The sequence below is a fragment of the Agelaius phoeniceus genome, chromosome 7 (genome assembly GCF_051311805.1).
Source record: "Agelaius phoeniceus isolate bAgePho1 chromosome 7, bAgePho1.hap1, whole genome shotgun sequence".
NCBI lineage: Eukaryota > Metazoa > Chordata > Aves > Passeriformes > Icteridae > Agelaius > Agelaius phoeniceus.
In genome coordinates, this window is record NC_135271.1 from 31106497 (window position 1) to 31126552 (window position 20056).

Sequence of the window (20056 nt, forward strand, 5' to 3'; positions counted from 1 at the left end):
GTTTATAATATAGCAGCTATGTTGATAAGAACCAGTTTGTTTTACTTGTACTCATTAAAAAGAATTAACAATAACTCTAAGTTCCCATATTAAAAAAGCATGTCACAATATAATATATTTAAAGACATTCTGGTTTTCCAGAAGGGATTTCTCTACCACTAAGTGGGCAGTGGCATTCAGTCAAGGAGCTGTAGGTGGAGATTCTCCACATCCATCTGTCTTTCCATGACTTACAGATGGAAAAACACCGTTGTCTTTTAAAATGTTCAACTCAGTAGGATGACAGTAAAATGAAATGAACAATCAAAGCACACAAGATGCCAATCTGAGCTACTGCACAGCACTACTAGCAAACCCAGCGTTTTACTCTCATCCCATCGGTCATGTCCTGTTAGATCACATCCTATTTTATCACGGTCTGTTGCATTATTGTTGTAGCATGCTGGAATGTTAAATGAGCAACCTAATCAATCAATACCAATTTCCAATTGGAACTCAGCTGTAAATCTGTACTGAGATTGCAAAACAAGCTACCAAAACTTACAGTTTTATGAAGTTTCACATTTTGTTTTTCTTTCAAAACTTAATTTCTAACAGGTCAATTTAATCAAATAAATCAAGTCTGTGTCTGCCTTAAGTACAGCACTTACCTTTGGATTTGGATGTAAACTTCCATCAAACTAATCCTACAGAACAAGGACTGAATGTTCATTCCTGGGGTAGTAGAAATTACAAAACTAAAGTTTCTGTTTCAAAGACTTTGCGATCTCAGTAAGAGCCATTTTGTCACAGAAGTCTTTACATAATCTCTCCAGTTGTGCAACTGTGTTGATTTATTACTTATAACAGGGAGCAGCAGCAAAACCAAAAATCACTAAATAAACCATGTCACACAGTTTTGTGGAAGTACCTCCTGCCCAATCCTCTCCTTTGCTAGGGACCCCAACGCAGCCTCTCCATACCCCCATTTCTGAGCTGTACTGCGATGCTGTACTCCAAAACTCAGCTTTCTGAGGGTCACTTCCACCAGAACCTCAAGATTCTGCTACCCCTGTCCTGGCCTCAACCATCTCCACCAGTGCATTAGACAGTATGGGACCCCCAGTTCTACTATTCCAGTTTTAGATAGGTCTTTGTCAGAGACTTGCCATGATCAGTAGCACAACAATTTTTGGAAACACTTGCAACAGGCCGGCCTGCCTCCCAGCACTGAACTCCACCAGCCCAATGGATGACATCCAATCTTTATTGTGGTGATATTGCTTCACTTAGAGATTGAGACGAGATTTTCACTGCTACTGGCTTAGAAATTGAGGCTTGGATCTTTTGCAGAAAAAAGCACACACGTTGATCTACCTACTTGCCATCTCCATTTGCCAACTATATTATAAAATCCTAGTTAAGTTACTGAAAAATAGTATCTCTCTGCAATTTAAGTAAGAAATAAGACTGCTGAACAAAAGCGAGGAAATTACTTATTGCTGGCCTGATCAATAATATGTAATCTGGTTTTTGGAAACATTAGTCCAAGATTTGCTTTTCACTTACCTGCTTCTATGTCCTTTAGCATCACAGCATAAGTACTACAATAAACAGTTCCATGATTACAAAATGTATATATTTACTGTTCTGGCTGACCTTGGATTTATAGACATAATAAAATAATATCCAATAACTCTTGACAAATCTATTAAGATGAGTTAGGCACCAGCCTGTGTATTTAAAGACACAGGCCCTATTATTATGAATTGTCAACGTTCTCCTTTATCTGTTCCAGTGCCCATCACAAATGAGACACAAAGCCTCTCACTGAGTTCTGTAATCTTTAGCTCTGACCCAGAGGGCTGTTCCCCAGCCTTTGGTTTTCAAAGCATCCTGTGCTACTTTTGTCAGTTTGGGAGAACTGCTTTGTTGTCAAGCAGAAACAGTTTCTGTTAAGAATGCACTCTGCTACAACTCCTCCTAGGGTGAGTACTGTTAAAGACAAGGTGTGTTATCAAAACGTATTTTTAATGTTAACAACAAAACTGACATTACTTCTCACATTTTGTTGTCAGAGTTAAAAGCAGGATGGGTAAGTTTAGTATGTGCCACGTCTCATGCATATATTGGTACTTAAACCATTTACCCACTTCTCATAGGAGGATCCTTTTGTGCCATATGGCTTGATTTTCAATTGTATGCACTATATTTATCTGGTTAACCTGAAGACATTTAAAAATGCCAGAGTTTGGCTGTCTCTCCAAATTCTCTTTCTGTTTTGAGGCAATGAAAAAAGGAATGAGAAGTAAGAGTATGGTAGACTTGAGTTATTTATCCCATTGCTAGTTATTTTACAACAAAAAAGCAATATTCCTTTATAATTGCAAATCTTAGAACAGAAGGGTATAAACATTCAATTATAATTTTTTTAAAGATGAAATTTTAAAATTGGGACTTAAATCCCATTTTAATATCAATTTTTATATGGTGTAAAACAGATAGTAGCACCCAGTTTCACATAATTTATAGCCACATTTTATAAGCCTCTAAGTAACAACAAGTCCTTGGATAGTCTGATAGGGGCCACTTAAAAGACCTTCAGTACACAAAAGACCCTTTCCACAACTCTTACAGTGTATGGGTGAGGGAGGTCACGTTAAGGGCAAATTTAAGATGGTTGCAATTTACTCCCATTCTAAGGTCCCTTTATGTTACTAAAGTGATGTAAATGTTTAAGTCAGAAGCACATTTAAAATTACCAAATGAAAGGGGCTAATCTCCAAAAGCTCCCTGCCCGATTTTTTTTTTTTGGCACAGAGACAAGTTTTTCAGCTGCCATAACTGAAAGGCAGAAATTGTCCTTAGCAAGAACCAGTTTCTAGTGCCATTAAGGTCTACAGAAGAAATCTACTAAAATCCCTTGTTGAGCTTCATCCTTTTCTCTCCTATCTGCTGAAAACTGTTTAATATATTACACACTAAGAAATTTTCTTCTTCCTAACAGGATTTAAACTCTTTACTTTTATAAAATATTAAGAACAGGATATGTTATGAACTATTAAGCAAAATACATTAATATTTCAGGATAATATACATGAAAGGAAATAAATCAGAACAATGCTTCAAGGTTGTGAAAGCCAAATAAGAAAATCCAAGCAATTCTTGTTGATACGCTTCCACTGACCAGGATCATCACACTGAGATACCTCCTGTTTCACACACAAATCAATCAACTCAAACACACACTTCTATCAATATGATAACAGAAATTCAACTCTTTGGTCAGTCTTAGTGTGACTGCCTGGTTCTACAGCAAGGCTTTTAATAATCAAAAGGTATATATGTGTCCTAAAATCAGGATGAGAGAAGACCTCCTCACAGGTCTGAGGATAAAGCACAAAAAAAATAAGGACAGGGGGTAAATTCTTTCCTTTCTTAGGAAAGAATAAAATACACAGACTGACTTCATGAACAGTGTTTAGCTAAGAAGCAACAAGAATGAACACATACTACTCAACAGCAGCTTTTAGGTAGTAAATTCAGTATTAAAGTATTAGTGACATTAACTAATACAAAAAAGTACAGCAGATGTAGACAGTGGCACTGTATGAAACAAGGAAAATACTGTATTCTACCCTTTCTATGCAATTAAAGACTGCTTAAAATCTCTCCTGAAGTCCATTTCTGATGGCTGAGATTGATACAAGCTTAACAATTGGAAGAGAAGAAAGGGAGAAACCTAAGGGATGTATTTGGAGAGTTTTTGCATTTTGCCTGTACTTTAATGTTCTGATGCTGCTCTTGTAAACTCAAGCCCCCATTCAGCAAAGCACTTATCACATACCAAAATTTCATTGATTTCAATAGAACTTCAGTTTTGGATTAAGTACTCCACTGAATTATATATTATTTTTCACTTTACCTTACTTCTTTCTGAACTTAACTACTCAGAACAATGTATTACTCAGTGTAAGGTAAACTGCTGGTTTTAGGCAGGTGACACAGTATCTGGAAACATCACTGTCATTCAATTAAAATAACTGATAAACACTTAACTATACATAATGATGTGAACTGCAGTCATAATAAAGCTCTATTTTCTCTAATAGTTTTCAAAAAGGAAGGATGGAACAAGAAGGCATCAATATTGCTAGAACTCTCTGTGATCTATGCCAATGGAAGAGTAAAGCAGGTAATTTGACTGTTTAAAAATAATCTTATTTTCTATCCAGATGTTACAAATTAACTGAGAATGTACACATTGCATAGGGAAAGTGACATAATTTTTGATGAGTTAACATACTCATTCTCGTTACATTTTGACAAAATATAAAGAAATTGATCTGTACACATGCATTCATATTATTTGCCATTTCTATTTACGCTGCACCAATTCTCTGTTGTTGAAGGAGTTCCTAAATTTCAAAAGCTCTTGAATTAAAGCCTTTAAAATACACCTACCTAGATGTACATCAGAGGAGAATGAGGAGTGAACTGAAAGACTTCAGTGCCTGTCAGGCTTAGAACTTCCAGCTTCAGCCTTCTCTCATATTTTGGGTGAAGAATGACTGAAGAATTATTCTTCCTGGACTCCTTTGCTCATCCTCATCTACCCTGCCTAACTTAATTTCTGTGTTTGTTAGGAGAAACAAAGCTTTTGTGGAAATTTCATTACCTTTCACTATTTCATTACCTTTTCTTCTTTTGAACCCTATTCTAGCTTGGGGATATCGTGACCGCACTTGGGTCTCATTTCTCATGCTACCTTTCCTTGTCCTGTAGTCAATAAGATGATGTCAGGAAACATTGATGGTAAGAAATGATATAGCTTATGGAACAGGTGTGAGGTGCATCTCCAATAGGAAGATCTATTAGCACAGATCAGGGTAAACTCATTGCAGCAGAGATAAAAACAAGGATCATAGCCAGGTCTGTAAAATACACAGTCAGATTTAATCAGTATTGTTTGTTAAAAAAGGAAAAAATGAATAATTTTGAGCAAATGTGTAAGGCAGTAAATGTGAACATTTTATTTCCAAAAGTTTTTGACAAGAGCACGTCTGGAAAAGAAGCAAAGAACGGTCATGGGTCAAAATGGTGCTTCTGCACCAGAAATAAAAGAGTAAGGTGAAATAGTTGGCTTCTGCCATGGAAACAAAAACTGTCAAAGAATCTCAGTATTCTGTAGAAAGTCACATACTGTTATCATTAAGGATTTTCAAAGAAAGTGAAAAGCAAGTAGAAAAATTTGCAGGTGACTTTTTCCCCTTTGCTACGTACAAGAGGGCTGTGGAAATGTAGGAGTCATTGGAGCCCAGACATAGAGCTTAAGGAATAAATTAAATATTTGCAGGGATAACAAGAATAGCAGGTCATAATGATGGTTTCAGTCACAAGGACTAGATGAAGCAGTGTGTGAAACATTAGCTTTAAAACTGTTTTACTTCTTATATTTGAAATAATTCCTAGAGTTAGGCTTATGGTAAACAAATACTTTAGAAGAAAACTATTTGCAAGGTAAACTGAGACACAATTATATTTTAAATTATTTTACTCTGTACATTTTTCTAGTGTTAAAAGCCATACACAGCAGAGAAAGTTATAAAGGACAATGTTTAATATCAGTCAAATGAAATACAAAACATTTTCACTATGACCCCAAATTAAATTTTTTAGTACAGTGTTCTTTTAATCTAGTTCAGTTCTTTCATCTTACTTTTCACACAGCTCTACCAGCAGTTGTGCCAGCACAACAGAAGGGATGGCACAGGGTGGGAACAGCAGCCAGGGGAGGGGAAGGCAGGAAAGAAGAGGCTAGAATTGGATAAATTAACCTTGCTGCTAAATAAGTATGTCCATTATCAACATCAACACATACAGGTACTGTTGCTCCCCTTTACTGCAATTGCTTATAGAAATACAGCTAAATGTGACAGTGTACACCTGCAAACCCAGGTCTAAACAGTGAACTAAAGTAACTGGCTAACATGATATTTTTAATATATTATATGAACACACATAAACAAAGTTAACTGGAAGAGCTTATCAGCAGGAAAATACTCTTACCAGTATTAGTCAATAGAATGAGTGAGGTTCAGCTTTGTGCAAAAGACACATCTCTTGTAGGAGGAGATGGAGAGCTGAGAAAACTGTCATCTTCAGGGGTAGATTCAACAGCTGATAATGATTCATAATACTCATCCTCTCCATCCAGTACTTTGATTTGGCTTGAAAATAAACAAACAACACTCCTTAAGTTAAACACTGTCAATATCTTCAGAAATAAAAACTACACCGTGGATGTAAAAAGGAAAAGCCCTACTATAAGAATGGAAAAAAAAGGGATGATTTTATGAGAAAGACACAGCTTTTATACATATTTCAACTGCTATCATATTGTATATTCTGAATGGTTCTGAGGATCAGGGAAATCCAATATCATCTTACAGATTGGGAGTATAGAATGATAGAACAACTACTTGCACCAAATGGGCATTTAATTTAAGCAATGTGGCTTTTTTTGTCTGTGTATGTTCCACAAGTAGGATATGATTTTGGTATCATATTTCAGATGATGGTTTGCTATGAATATGAGCCAAGGACTACAGCATCAAATTTTGGGAAAAGCCCTACTGACAGCAAGGGGTTTTCATTTTTCTGTGATGTATGATGAGCACTGCAGTCTGATGTTATTTTTTTCATTCCCAGAATACAAACTTTTTTAAACTAGGGGAAGGAGAGAAAATAAACCAAATCTTGCACAGTCTTGCAAAAATTTGGACTTTGAGCTTGACTCAAAGACATCTTGTTCATACAGTTACAATCAGAAGATTAATAAAAACCAAAGGAAAAAACACAGAAGGTTCTGGTAAATTTTTGGACTATATGTGTCTGTAAGCACCCATCAGTTCTCTCTGATCCACGTGATCAGGCAAGTGAATATTTTGGCAATTGTAGAGGAGCCAGCCTAGTTTATTCTACCTATTCCAGGAGGTAACTGCTCATGTAGCAATGAGAGCTGACTGAGTTAACAGAGAAGCAGCGACTCCCTTTTGTGCAGTGGCCTCTGTCAGCCCCTCACATGTGCTCCCCAGGAAGAAAAGAGGCCCAGTGTGACTGTGCTGCTGTGGGGCTGGCAGGGCTTCTGGCACTGCTCTAGGTCACAGCCCTTCAGTTCCAACACCCTTCAGCTGGCACCTTCCACTTGTGGGAAACAAGCTTCAAAATATGAACAATGCTATTTTTTTGGTAGTAATAGTACGCAGAGAGAGCTGGGGAGCATATTTTGTAGGAATCAGTTCTAGTGTCTGCAGACAGCAGTACATGCAAGTTTTACATTTGCCTCTGCAGAAAATGTCCAATGTCAATGCACAGAAATATGTTAATTGTTTATTTTTAGAAACCTCTCTAGAAAGTTTTGCATATTCTGTAATATCACAAAGGACTTCTTCTGTTTACAGTTGCTTAGAACTAAGAAGATAGATATTTACCCAAGTTTTCTTGGCTTCCTCTTGCTCCCTTGATATTCTAGAGTTCCCTGTGGAGAGGGCCAAGAACATACAGTCAAAGCAAAGCAGCAAGTCGTTAATTTTTAATTCAAAGTGATTTTGTGTTGAATGCAAGCAGATGCTGATAATATCAGAAGTCACAGCATAATTTTTTTGATCAAAGGGCTCAAGTGAGCCTGATGAAGCATGCATCTTGCTCGTCTTTGATAAACCACATCAATTATTCACCGTGAAGGCAGACATCCTGACATGAAAGCAACAGATAAAGAGCATAAGCACATGTTCAAGACGAGAGCAGAAGAACGTGGGGGTGGGGCTGGAGGGGCTGAAACAGGTATTAATAACAGAATTATTAACTGGAAACAAAGCCAGTAAAACAGCTTTATTGCCACTTTGAACTCACATTTAACTGGTTATAGTACATGTTATCCTCAGGGCTATTCAGCATTTTGGGCTGCTGACATCGTCGACGAGGTGTTCTCAGCTTCTGTTCAAGACAGTTTTCTGAACCTACAGTAAGATAACACAATTTAGTTTTAAGCTGTGCCAGGTGCTGTGAACGTCTTAGCACATTTTAGTCTGTAAACAGTCTTTTCTTCTGTCCTATTTGGTCCTGGATTTATTAGCAAGTCTGTTCCATTCAAAGTAAGCAAACAGAAACTTGAGAATCTTTGTTTTCTCTTTTGAAATTTAGCTCAAATGCAAGTTTTGATGCAGAACTTAATTTTCACTTTTTAACATTTTTTATTCTTCCGTATATCTATATCACACAGTTCCTTACTCCTTTCACACTTTTTCTTAATATCTTCTGTTATCTAAGCAGGAAATGAGGTATATTGTGACTAGCTAGGAACGTATCATTCAGCAGCAACAAAATAGTTTTTCCACAGTAGACAGTAATAAAGTCTCTTGACTGATGAGACTTGGTCTATTATCATCATTTTCTTTATATAAAAAGGCTACCTTCTTGACATGGCTCTCTGTTTAATCAGATTAAATGAATCAGTTTGGAATTACACTTTCTTCATATAATTTGTGATGTGCGGTAAAGTAACAGTTGCTTAAAGTCATCTGGAAAGCAGAATTTAAAGATGAAGGAAGTATTTCAGAAGGGTTTCTGAAAAGAACTAACAGCTTGCTAAGTTTTGGGGATTTTTGGTGGTTTTTAATTTTTTCATTTTTTTTTTGAGGTGGTGTGGTTTATTTAGTTGTTTTTTAAATTTTCTTTTTTAGAAATATGGAGGAAAGACATTATGGTGTGCTATATTTTATTTTACCAGGTTTTTTCCATGGTACATATTTTGGATTACAAGGTAACTATTTTCATTAAGTTAGTAAGTTACTACAAGATACTGTGGGAGTAAAGAAAGGTGATTTACTTTTCAGATGATTCTTCCCATGCCTTTGACTTTTCTCATATCTCCCTGTTAAAAATTATTTTAGTGACAGTATGAATAAAAACAGAGTTTGGCAGCATTGAAGGAAAAATATACATCTTATACATTTGCATTCCATACCACAAAAGACTTTGTGCTGATCTTTTGCTTCTATACAAAAGATCAGCACAAAGATCAAGTAGCATGAATTCCTTTAAACACTTCAAAACTGAAGTTTATATGGCTTTTGCAGATGCAGGGCTCTAATCTCACAAATCTATTGACAAGATCTGGCCTTAAGGAGCAGGTAACATTACAGAGGAGGTTTATTATGCACTCAGGCTTATAGTCTGTACCTGCAATCTGAACGAGGTAGAGGAGATGTTTGAACTTTGGCCTTTTCAGCCAAAAGACTGACTGTTCTGAGAGATTTTCTCTCTTTCACTTTCTTGTGCTCAACAATAAAATTTAAAAAATATTAATTTCCTCTCAGCGTGCAACTGCAATGCCCTGCATGGGAGAGGAGCATTTCTTCCATTCCATCACAGCACCTGGGAGGGATGGTGGCTTAAACAATCACCAGAGCTGGGTCTAAAATTCAAACTCAGATTTATAGAGAAAGATTGTATTTACCCACTACCACAAAAAAACTTTAAAATAATACACTCATGCTGCTTGCTAATTTAATACCTAATGCTTCAATACTTTATACTTTCCAGTAAAGTAAACTTTATATTTTTGCTAAAGAGATTGTGATGGCTGAGCCAGAACCTTTGCTACTTGCCTATATTGTATACAAACAGACACGGCAGAAGCTGTGCCAGAAAATACTTCTGAGGAAATTGGGTGCCCAAATAATATCTGGTTTTCTTAAAGTTTTTTTCACTATGATTCAGATAGGATATAAATGCAATTTTGTTCTCTCTGAAGTCTGAAAATGTTGCAGAAAACCTGTCATACCTACATTCTAGCCTCTCTCTGCTCTGAAAGTTACTCGAATTGATCTTAGAGCTTCCTCCCTCAGGACAGCAGGGTCTGCAATTTTTGCAAACAATACTTTCAGTCAGAGAGCTAGCTGAGTTTTTTCTTACAGCAATATAGTTTTTGAATACCTCTCTATGAATTTTTTTATTCTAGAAAGAGGCTGGTATGAACTCAGGTACTCACTGTTCTGCATAATTTCACACACCTCTCTGCAGCTTGTCAGAAGTAAAACCACAGCACAAAAATATTTAGAAAGTTTTAAACATTAAAATAATGTGAAGGGGTAGGTTTTTTTTCCCTTTCCCCTAAGTGCTCTTGAGGCCTTCACATATTTTCTTTTTCAAAGCACACACATATACATAGGCTGGTTTTTTAATGTCTTTCATTCATTAGGATTCTGAGTCACTAATATTTTGCTCTACCTTTTTATCCTGACACTTAATTATTTCTGTGTATCCTACGGGTGGTCTGCAGCTTGTGTTCTCCAAAGGAAATACCCTTTCAGTGGGCCCATTTGTCTTAGTTGCACACTACATGAACAGTACAAAATCTGGTAACGTTTATCATAAACTACCATGGCTGGAGAAAATGGTATTAACATGTGCTCAACACTCAGCAGTTGAATAGGCATTTTAAATGCTGTTCTAAAATATTTTGCTTTGATGACAAACTTAAAGCCACCAATAAGAAAAAAGTCACTTGCAATTTAATAGAAATAGCAGCACCACTATTATTAACAAGGTATTGTCTATACTGGACAGAAATTGTGCCATGTCGCTCTGGCATGTCCAGGCTCCTTAGTTTGCTACAAATTTAAAAACCAGATGAGAGGGTGAGCACATGCACTTTCTTCAGGTTGTCCTTTAGCACTCTTTAAGAAAGAGATCTGACCCCTTTTTGTCTGGAAGAAAAACTTTTCTTGAATCTCTGAGCACAGAAATTCCTTAGGTTACAATTTCTTATTTGATAAATCACTTACTGCAGTGCAGAAATAACAGAGAGAAGGCAAAATGCTTTCTGCCAAGTGCACTATGTCAGCTGACCTAAGTGCAGGATAGCTGAGCTTCTGGGCATCCTCATCTCACTGGAGCTCAGAGAGGCTGACACACGGGTGAGCAGGCTCGTGGGGATGCTTCCCTAAAGACACCACAAAACTGTTGTGGCTTACAGGGAAGGGAAATAGAAACTGGCTACTGGATCAATCTGTTGGAGTAGAAGGTAAAGAAAGTAAAGAAACTGATGGTGTTTCTGTTTAGTCCTCTATTACCACTGTTGGTTATCCTTTTTGTTTGTTTGATACATAAGAGCCCAAGCCAAAAAAACAGGACTTGCAGAGCTCAGACAGATTAAAAAGAGATTATTTTTTTCAAGTAAATGTGAAGTCAAACATTGGGGATACATTTTTATGAACTGGGAATTACATAGTTGGAAAGCAGTGTCTCCAGGAGAGACTTGGGAGCTACAGATATTTAGCTGAATATGAAATAGACTGGGTGCAAAGAAGGGAAGACTACTCAATAGAAACAGAAAATAGTCTTATTATTGTGTACAGAATTATTTTAAAGTGGATGGAATAAAGTGCAGAATGTTTTGAGAACAGGAACAAATTGAACTCTGAAAAATCTGCCACATGGTGAGAAATGTAAGATTGTTCTACTTCATTCTTTTCAAAAGAAGGTGAAGAGGTGATCTGGAGCAAGTGTAAACCCTTATATAGAAGGTGGAGGGTTTTTCAAATTCAAAAACAAAAGTCTAGACTAACTAATGGTCAGAAGCAGAATAAAATTTTAGACCAGAACTACAGCACATACTGAAAGCAATCAACTAGGAGAAAAAATATTTAGCAGTATGATGGAAACTCAGGTTGAGATTACAAACTTTTAGAAAGGCATGTTTTGACTTAAGCAAAAACTATTGAAGATGTGATAGAGATCACGTCTATTTTAACAAAAATTAATTTCTCTAATGTTATTTTTATCAGAAGTCTCAGTCTGCAGAAGATCTGTATTCATCTTTTAAATTCTGGGATTAGTTTCTGAATTTCCACATGATTCTTCTTCTTTGTTTTCTTAAGAAAAAAAATGGGATGGAAATACTTTTCTTCAGTTAGCCATCATATCCATTATACTGACATTTTTAATGATATCTCTTAGCTTGGAGATGATTAGCACATTTCTTTTATCTTATTTAGAAGATTTTTCTGTTTAAAAACCCATCCTTTCCCTAAGCTGCAAAGGACTCTTTCAGAAACGCACAAACTGCCAAGCAGTAAAATTTAACAAAAGACTTCAAACTGCTCTTTAGCACTGACACATGGACTTCTGCATCTAGGATTTGGGCCCTGACCAATACTTTCAAAACAGTAGTGGCAAAAATGTATTTTTAATGACTTCCCCTGGAGCAGTTGACTTCACTTGATATTCAGTGAAGATCTCATCTTAGGTGTCCTTATTGTCCTGATTATCTTAGTATTGAAAGCATGGGTACCAGGCAGCCATGTCAGAAGAACAGAACCATCAGATTTTGCTTGCTGAAATGAAGTAAGGGTCTCCATAAACTCTTAATGACTAAACTCTTGCTTCAAAAACCTCTTGGTGCTGATAGTCTTGCCAAACATTGCTAATTTTTCCTATATGGAGAATTCTGCACAGAAATGGTGAGGAAGCAGCTTTATTGCATTTGGAACTTGAAAAATAAACCTGTGTGAATCAGATTGTTTTAAGGGTGGTGCAGCACACCTGGGGCTCTAAACACTGGTTGACACCTTACTTTTTTTGCAAGGAATGCACACAAGAGGTCTTTGCCAATATGTCAGTGCCCTGAAGAGGCTTTGCTGCCAATTCCCTTGCTGAAGTGACTTCATCCTCCACAACACATATTGAAGAGTAGAGCTGAGTACACTCATTTTCCTTCTGAAGCCATTTGCCCAGGCAGGTTTGGGAGGGGTTAGTCTTACCTCCTTTTCTGCTGCAGGTGAACACAAACCTGGTATCACAGGAAGGGCAGTTTTTCCCTAATTACTCAAACAAGGAGGTTTAGAGTACGAGAAGGGGCAGTTTGTCAAAGGAAAGGTGATGGGGCCATTTAAGGAATCATATATATGATTAACAGAGTAAGCAAATAAAGTAGAGAAATCACTATGACAAGAAAAATAGTAAGCATGTAGCTGATTTCCAATCTATAATATCAGATGAAACATGAAAGTGCAACCCTTAATTATAAGCAAATATTAGCACAGACTCATGGGATCTCATCATAACATCTCAAGGTCTACATTCATGAAAATTTAAGCAATGTTTAAAATCATGTTAATTTGTTCTTTGTTTGTTTCTTTTCCTGCCAGTCTAATTTATTCCAAAAGACTTTGGTTCTCAAGCCTGGATATATTGATCATGCCTATGTAAAGCATTGTTATAGCCTGGGGAGAAGACTTTTGTGAAAAAACTTGTCTTTGTTCTCCTTTGATAATTTATATGTATTTTGATATTTTCAAGTTTCCAGTTTTGAATCATTTTTCAAGGCAGTAAGTTAACTTCACTTTTCCTCTTGAAGTCTTAGGCAAATGCAGAAATGACCTCACAGACAATGATAATATACATCCTCCTCCTGGACTGGATGCTAGTGGATAATTATGTGCAGCATGTTGACTTCAAGGAACAGCTACATTTTCCTGTGTGCTATGCAAGTCTGTTCAAGGAGAGAACTCAAGGGGTTAATGATTCTGGTCCCACTCATATCAGGGTTAAATGGCACTGACTGAACATCACTTATGCAGTAAAAACTGCTGCAAATTAACTAGACTTCATAATTTTCATTATTTCAGCTTTGTTTTTAAAAAGAGTGATTTACAAAGGGCACACAATGCTATTTGGCTATGACTGTTCATACAAATGTATTTTCCTTCCTTTTCTATTGCCATGCTTCTCCACCATTTGCACAAATTTTTATCATACCTTAAGTGTAAAACAGGAGTAAAATGAAAAATGTGCCTGGGCAGCAGAGTGAATACTCAAGCAGTTAGTCCCCACTGAGCTCCTGCTGTGTCTGCCTGCCATACCCAATCCCGTTGTGCAGAACTCTGCTGCATATCCCTGTACTAAGCTGCAGTCAGTGTGACTTCAGTATGAGCACACACTAAGAGATACCTGGCTCACATCACAGGGCATGTGTACATTGCCTGTGATTGCTACCAACTATAAAAGTATCAGAAACAAGGACAGGATAACAGGTCTAATAGGCTTCACTAAACATATAATCTGTAATCTGTAGCTTCATTTGGAAATAATGAAGTTACTGTGTCTATGTGACATACTATAAATTCAGTTATATTATGGTAGTTCTGCTGGAGGCAGATAGAAAATAAACACACTGTCTCTCTAAGATTTTAATCTCAGTCCAGCAAAACCACACCAAGAGACAACAACACAGGGTAGGTGAGAATAAAGAGCAAGACTCTTTGGTGACTTCAGTAATAAGGTATGTCTTCATTATGTTTTTTTGCCTTTTGAAGTTAGTAAGAGGGAAAAGAGAAAACTATACAAAAAAGGAAAAAGACAAAAAAATTAAAGGATTAAGTAAGGTACTGAGAAACGGAGGAAAATAAGAAAAGGGAATAAAAACCATTAATGTGCAGCAGTAGAACCTATGTTCTGGCATCAGAGGATTAAATTAATCTAGCAACATCAGGAGCCTGGAGGCATATTGACATAATATATTAACAACTGTAATTCTCTCCAGAATATTTCATGCTTACCTACCAGTAACTTCAGATGTCTGCAAATGTTCAATAAGGCCATCTATTCTGTTGATATAATGAGATCAAGTATGAATGGGAACCATTCCTGCCACCAAATTTCCTTGGTCCCTTCCTGTACATTAGAGTGTCCAGGAATATTTATAGGAGCTGGCACTCTTCATGCTGCTAGTGACAAGCAAGCATGGAAAGAACAATGAATCAGATGTGCTTTGAGGAGTTACAAGACCTCAGCCCTTGCTAACTCACAAAGTATCTTACTGAATCTTCACATAAGTGTTGCTAATGGAAAGGATGCTAATGGCTTAAAAAAATATATATATTAATGCTTTGAAAGAATGATTAATCCTTAGCAACTCTAGTGGACTTAGAGCTCTTACCTGGATTCATTACATAAAAATAATATATTAGATTTAATAATTTTCAGTGTCAAGTACTTTGTAGTCTATAGCTCAAATGTAGTTACTCAATTCACTGAACACACAGAATCTGAAGGAGTAAAAAATCCTATAGAAAGATATAAAATAAAACAAAACCAAGCTTCACTATCACCTTGGATCCCCCACACAATTGTGGTGAACTAGAATTCTGTTTATTCAGATGGAGTGTGCTCATAGTGCCAAGAGCCATAGACTGCTAGGGAAATTAGTGTAGCCCCCTTTGATGTCATGTGCATCCCAGAATCTGTAACACACTGCTGAATCTGTGAGCATATCCTTTTGTTTATAACCCTAAACAGAACCATTTGAATACACACGCTGAAAGAACTTGTAACAGAAGCAATGCATTTTCTCCCACCCAGTGATTCATTACGTACAGCTTCATTTTGGATACTGCAGTCATGTGCAAAGCCATATGCTTTAGATTATAAAGCACACTGAGCAAATCATAAGTTTTTCAAGATGCTATGTAAAGGCTGGTTTTGCATCTGTTTGTTGCCAACGACCCAGATGATACTGTAATTAGAACAACAAATATTTTATGTGAAATCAATCATTTAGCTGTCTCTGAACCCTGAGACAATGGCTTTTAGATACACTTTGTTGGGAAACAAGATCCATAAATAGTTAGAATCTTGGCTTTTGCTGCTTTTTTTCTTTCCAGCACAGTTCTGATCCTTCAGTATTTGTCAGTTCTTTCAGTTTCTATTGTGAGTGATTTGACTGTAGAGGAAAAAAGGCAGAGATTAAACAAAGCATACCAAAGAACTAAACTACCAGTGACTAACACGGGTAGGATTCAAACCTGTCAGCAAACAGCACGCTTCTACAAGTATGGTCCTGAAGATGTCTTCCTAGATGTTGAATATACAGAAGCCCTTATAAGCCCTGCACATAATAACATCTAATAGCAGGTTCCAGAGGTGTGGCAATTAGTCAAAATCCAAGAGTTTTACACAAATGCAACTAACTTCAGGGAAAAATAATTTATGCTAAACCATCTAAATGGCAGAAACTACTTCTGGACAATGCAGAAGACTTAACTGATTGTTATTTTTCTTTCCCTCTCAAACTTAACCCAAGGTGGTTGTGGAAGTTTTTGGTTAATTCATAAAATCATAGAATGGCCTGAGTTGGAAGGATCATTAAAGATCATCTAGTTAATGTATCACTTCCAGATCAAGATATCCCTGAGCCACAAACCATGTTTGGCTGGAGAGTGTTGTGGGCAAATATCTTTGCTTGCCCTACTTTTATACTATATCCTAGGCTATCCCTCTTGGTTACTGTGAGAAAGAGAAAATTAGGATAAATAGACTTGGATGGGACTGGAAATGTTCTTTTTATGGGTGGTGGATTTTTATGTTTGTTGATTTGTGTGTGTGTGTGTAAGGTGGCTAATATTTGAATGACCAGCAAAGAGATCAACTTAAAATAAATTCATTCAAGCAGAACAAATCCCTAAGAGGCACCTGAAATGGAGGCTGAGGTAACTTTTCATAACAACAATATCAGAATCTTCACTATAAAGATATTTCAAGATCAACTGTTTATGGCAGGAAGGTTGTATTACACTTGCCTCTTTGCTAGCAGTGCACCAGATCAGCCTGAGTTTCTGGAAGCTGAAATTCTGTGCAAAGATCAAGACAAAGGAAAGCCAGTAATTCTTCAGTTTTCTGCACATGGTAAATTTTCCCTTCTCCATGAGTTTTTATCTGAGGTACTAGTCCTAAAGTAGAAACACCTACCCTAGGGACACCTACACAGGCACTGTGCACTCAGAGGTTTGCCATGAAGCTTGTCTCTTCAGCATTATGCCATGGCTGGCACTCAGACTGTTCATGCAGTTTATTTATTTAGTGAAGTTAAAGAAAACAGGATTAGAAAGAATCTCAAGTGAATGTTTTGTCCTTCCCTGTCTTCCAAAGTAAAACCATGCAGCATGTTGGAGGTATGAGAAATCTTCAAAATTGCTCAGAGACAAAAGCTTTCAAAAAAATTCCTACAAACACAAACAATGGAGCAACTCATGATACTTCTGCACAATTAAATGGCAGCTATTTCTTCAAAGAAGAATTAGGATGATTATTTAGTCAATATGATTAAATAAATAGCTTTGGCAACTTTAAAATACAAATCCTAAATAACATGACAGTATCATCAATTTTAGAGATAGTCTCCAAAACACATTTGGAGCTACTAATACACAAGTTTTCAAACTGCAGATTGTGGATCTTAAGAGCTGCATCTCATGTGCTAATATGCTTCAGAAAACTCACTGGACACTTGGCACTGGTTCATTTTGTGGATGCTAAGAAAAGGAAAGCATATGGGGGAAAAGATGAAACAAACATGAAAAGTAAACAGTGAGATTAACTTTCAAAAACAGTCAAAACATTCAGTGCATTAAAGAAGAGTAACAAATCACAAATACCTTCCAAGCACTACTTCGCTACAGAGCCAACTACTGCATTGCCAAAAACGCATTGTAGAATGCAGAGTACAACGTGGGGAGTCAGTGTGTGCGATCAAAAGTAGGGCAGGAGGCAATCTGTAAGTTCACACTCTATTAAGATGTGCTTCATAATGGTCTGTGTTTCAGAGTTGCTGTTGTAGCATATAGCCTGGATACATTTAAAGGTAATCCCTCACCTTCTTCCAAACTGTAATAATAGCATTTTTATCCCATGCCCTTAGAGATTAAGCCACTTGATTGACTTTGAATTCCGGACACACAGGAAATTTGTATTAATTTAGCATAATGATGAGGCGCAATAAAGGCTCTGTGGAACCACAACAGCATGGTCTCTAAGGTTTTGTTCGTTACAGAAACACAATTTGCATATCTAAAGGCTTGAAACCATGGGTCCATATTGATACAACTAGTATCTCAAATTTGAGTGTAGCAGATTCAGCATATATTTCAAAGAATAAATGGTAGAAGCCCAAGATAAAACTCTCAGTAGATTTCTTCATTAAGAAAGAAGGTCTTTTTCTGAATTCAAGGTAGTTGGCAGCAGTAACTTTTAAAGGGGGTATGAAAGCAAGCTTGACTGAAGTTTGTAAAAATACCACTAGTTAGATATTTGCTTCCTGGGGTTGCTACAGTACTTTGGTCTGACATTTGTAAATGCTGGAATTAAAGGAGGTACCTTGGCTAGAGAAAGGAAACTCATGCTGCTGACCTAAGTTCTACAGCAATCCATTTCTTTGAACTAGAACTACAGATTGCTGTAGATTCTTTTTAGAGTTGTTACGTGCTACTGGGACCCTCAATTAGTGATAGTTCAGAAGTGATCTACAGATAAAACTCAGGCCACTAAATTCTGAAAGAATATTTTGAAAGAAAAACTTAAGAAGCATAAGCAAACTATTCAGTCAATGACAGATTTTTAAAAATAAGCAGGAGTAGAAAAACCTTCAGGCTTCAAAGATGTCTGTTAACCTGTGAAAGAGCATCTAGGTTTGGGTTTTTTTTAACTACTTCCAAATCCAAATCACAACTTTTATTGACAACTCACACTATGAACCTAGTGGAAACATGCTAGATACATATAAAAATAAGGGCTCATTTTCAGTGGTGCAGTTCCTTATCTTTCATCCTGAAGTAGTAGATGGAGTGTCCAGTAATACCAAAGTAAATTCAGAAAATGTAGAAGAGATATTTAAAGAAGAGTGAGGGAGGTCCGCAAAGAATTCCAACCCTGGGATCTCAGTAATAATAAAGCAAATTTAAGCTATGTATTTCATAGTACTTAGCAACACTACCTGTAGTAAGAGTTTGGGGAGTGCAAAGCACACAGAATATGTGTAATTTTCATCTGATCTTTCCTAAATGCTTCTACAGAAAATTTTGGTGAAGATTTCAGCTCATAGGGGCAGAGGAAGATGTACATATATGTGCACATATACAAATAAAGTAAGTTGACCTGCTGGTATTATAGTGACCTGCTTATGTGACAGTGTGTTGTTTTGTTCTTGACAAGGCACAGCTTGCATTAATATATCAGCTCACTGTATTATATTCCCCTCTGAACACAATCTTTGTTCTGGAGTGTATTTTTTGAAAATGGTAAATGCTATGGAATTAGTTAGATTCTTTATTTCTCTCATAAATATGTGACTAATTCAAGTGACTTCAATGACATTTTATTCCTCAGAACATGATGAACACTTTTTTAGAAAAATGAGCATTGATTTCAAGGTTCAAACTGAGGCATTGGAAAGGCTGATTTTTAAACCATTATAGCTTACCTCTTCTAGAAAATCAGGCTCTTCCATAGTGTGTTACTGCAGGTACATGGAATTTCTTGTCACTCCAGAAAATACAGGTTAAGTGATTTCTGGAATGTTTTGGTGGAGTTGATTTGGACATTTTTTTACCTCCTAATTACTACAGATATCTGATTTTTTCTCAACCCCTTTCTTACAAGTCTATATTAGATTCTTGGCTGCTATTGAATAGCATATCCCTATAGAATAGCTTGTGATATAACATCAAAATCTGTTTGTGTCCTGATTCTGTACTTGGGTCTGTGGGTATTGCAGAGTATGCAAAGTTTGTGAATTAACACTTTATTAATTACTGTGCACTAATTCCTTGTGTGAATGACCTACAAAGGACCCCACAGAATTACAACACGAACAAACTGGTGCATTGCAAGTGTACCTATTGCCACAGAATGCCACTTCTGATTTCTCTCTTTTGGATAGCCAGGAAGTATGGCCATATTAACATAACTCTCTTCCATAACATATCCTACTTCTCAGTAGGACTAATTAGCTTAGGCACGGCACTGCACTCATCCAGCTACTCTGCCTCGGGCTCTGATTCACATCTAGCCTGAACATAAATTAATATCAGCCTTGCACTTTACCAACTTTCCAATGGAGACAAAACCCAAAAATCAGCTTTACCTGTGAACACAGTCATCAAAGTCTCCTACTGAAGTAATGCCATAATACTAAAGCCAATATCCTGGCCCCAGCAGGAAGGCTCATGTCCTGAAAACA

General features: G+C 36.8%; 1 protein-coding gene across 6 annotated transcripts in view; it reads right to left on the reverse strand.

The window, feature by feature from the left end:
* Nucleotides 1–20056, reverse strand: part of MYO3B (myosin IIIB) — a 211785-nt gene that overhangs the window by 13491 nt on the left and 178238 nt on the right. For 4 of the 6 annotated variants that reach the window (XM_077181421.1, XM_077181418.1, XM_077181422.1 and 1 more), the window contains 3 exons: nucleotides 7894–8000; nucleotides 7473–7519; nucleotides 5577–6209 (listed from right to left, as the gene is read on the reverse strand). In XM_077181421.1, the coding sequence (XP_077037536.1) occupies nucleotides 6077–6209; nucleotides 7473–7519; nucleotides 7894–8000 (287 nt within the window). In that variant the 3' untranslated portion in view covers nucleotides 5577–6076. Of the gene's footprint in view, nucleotides 1–5576; nucleotides 6210–7472; nucleotides 7520–7893; nucleotides 8001–20056 lie in introns of those variants that run through there. The other 2 variants (XM_077181419.1, XM_077181420.1) reach the window with 1 other exon arrangement.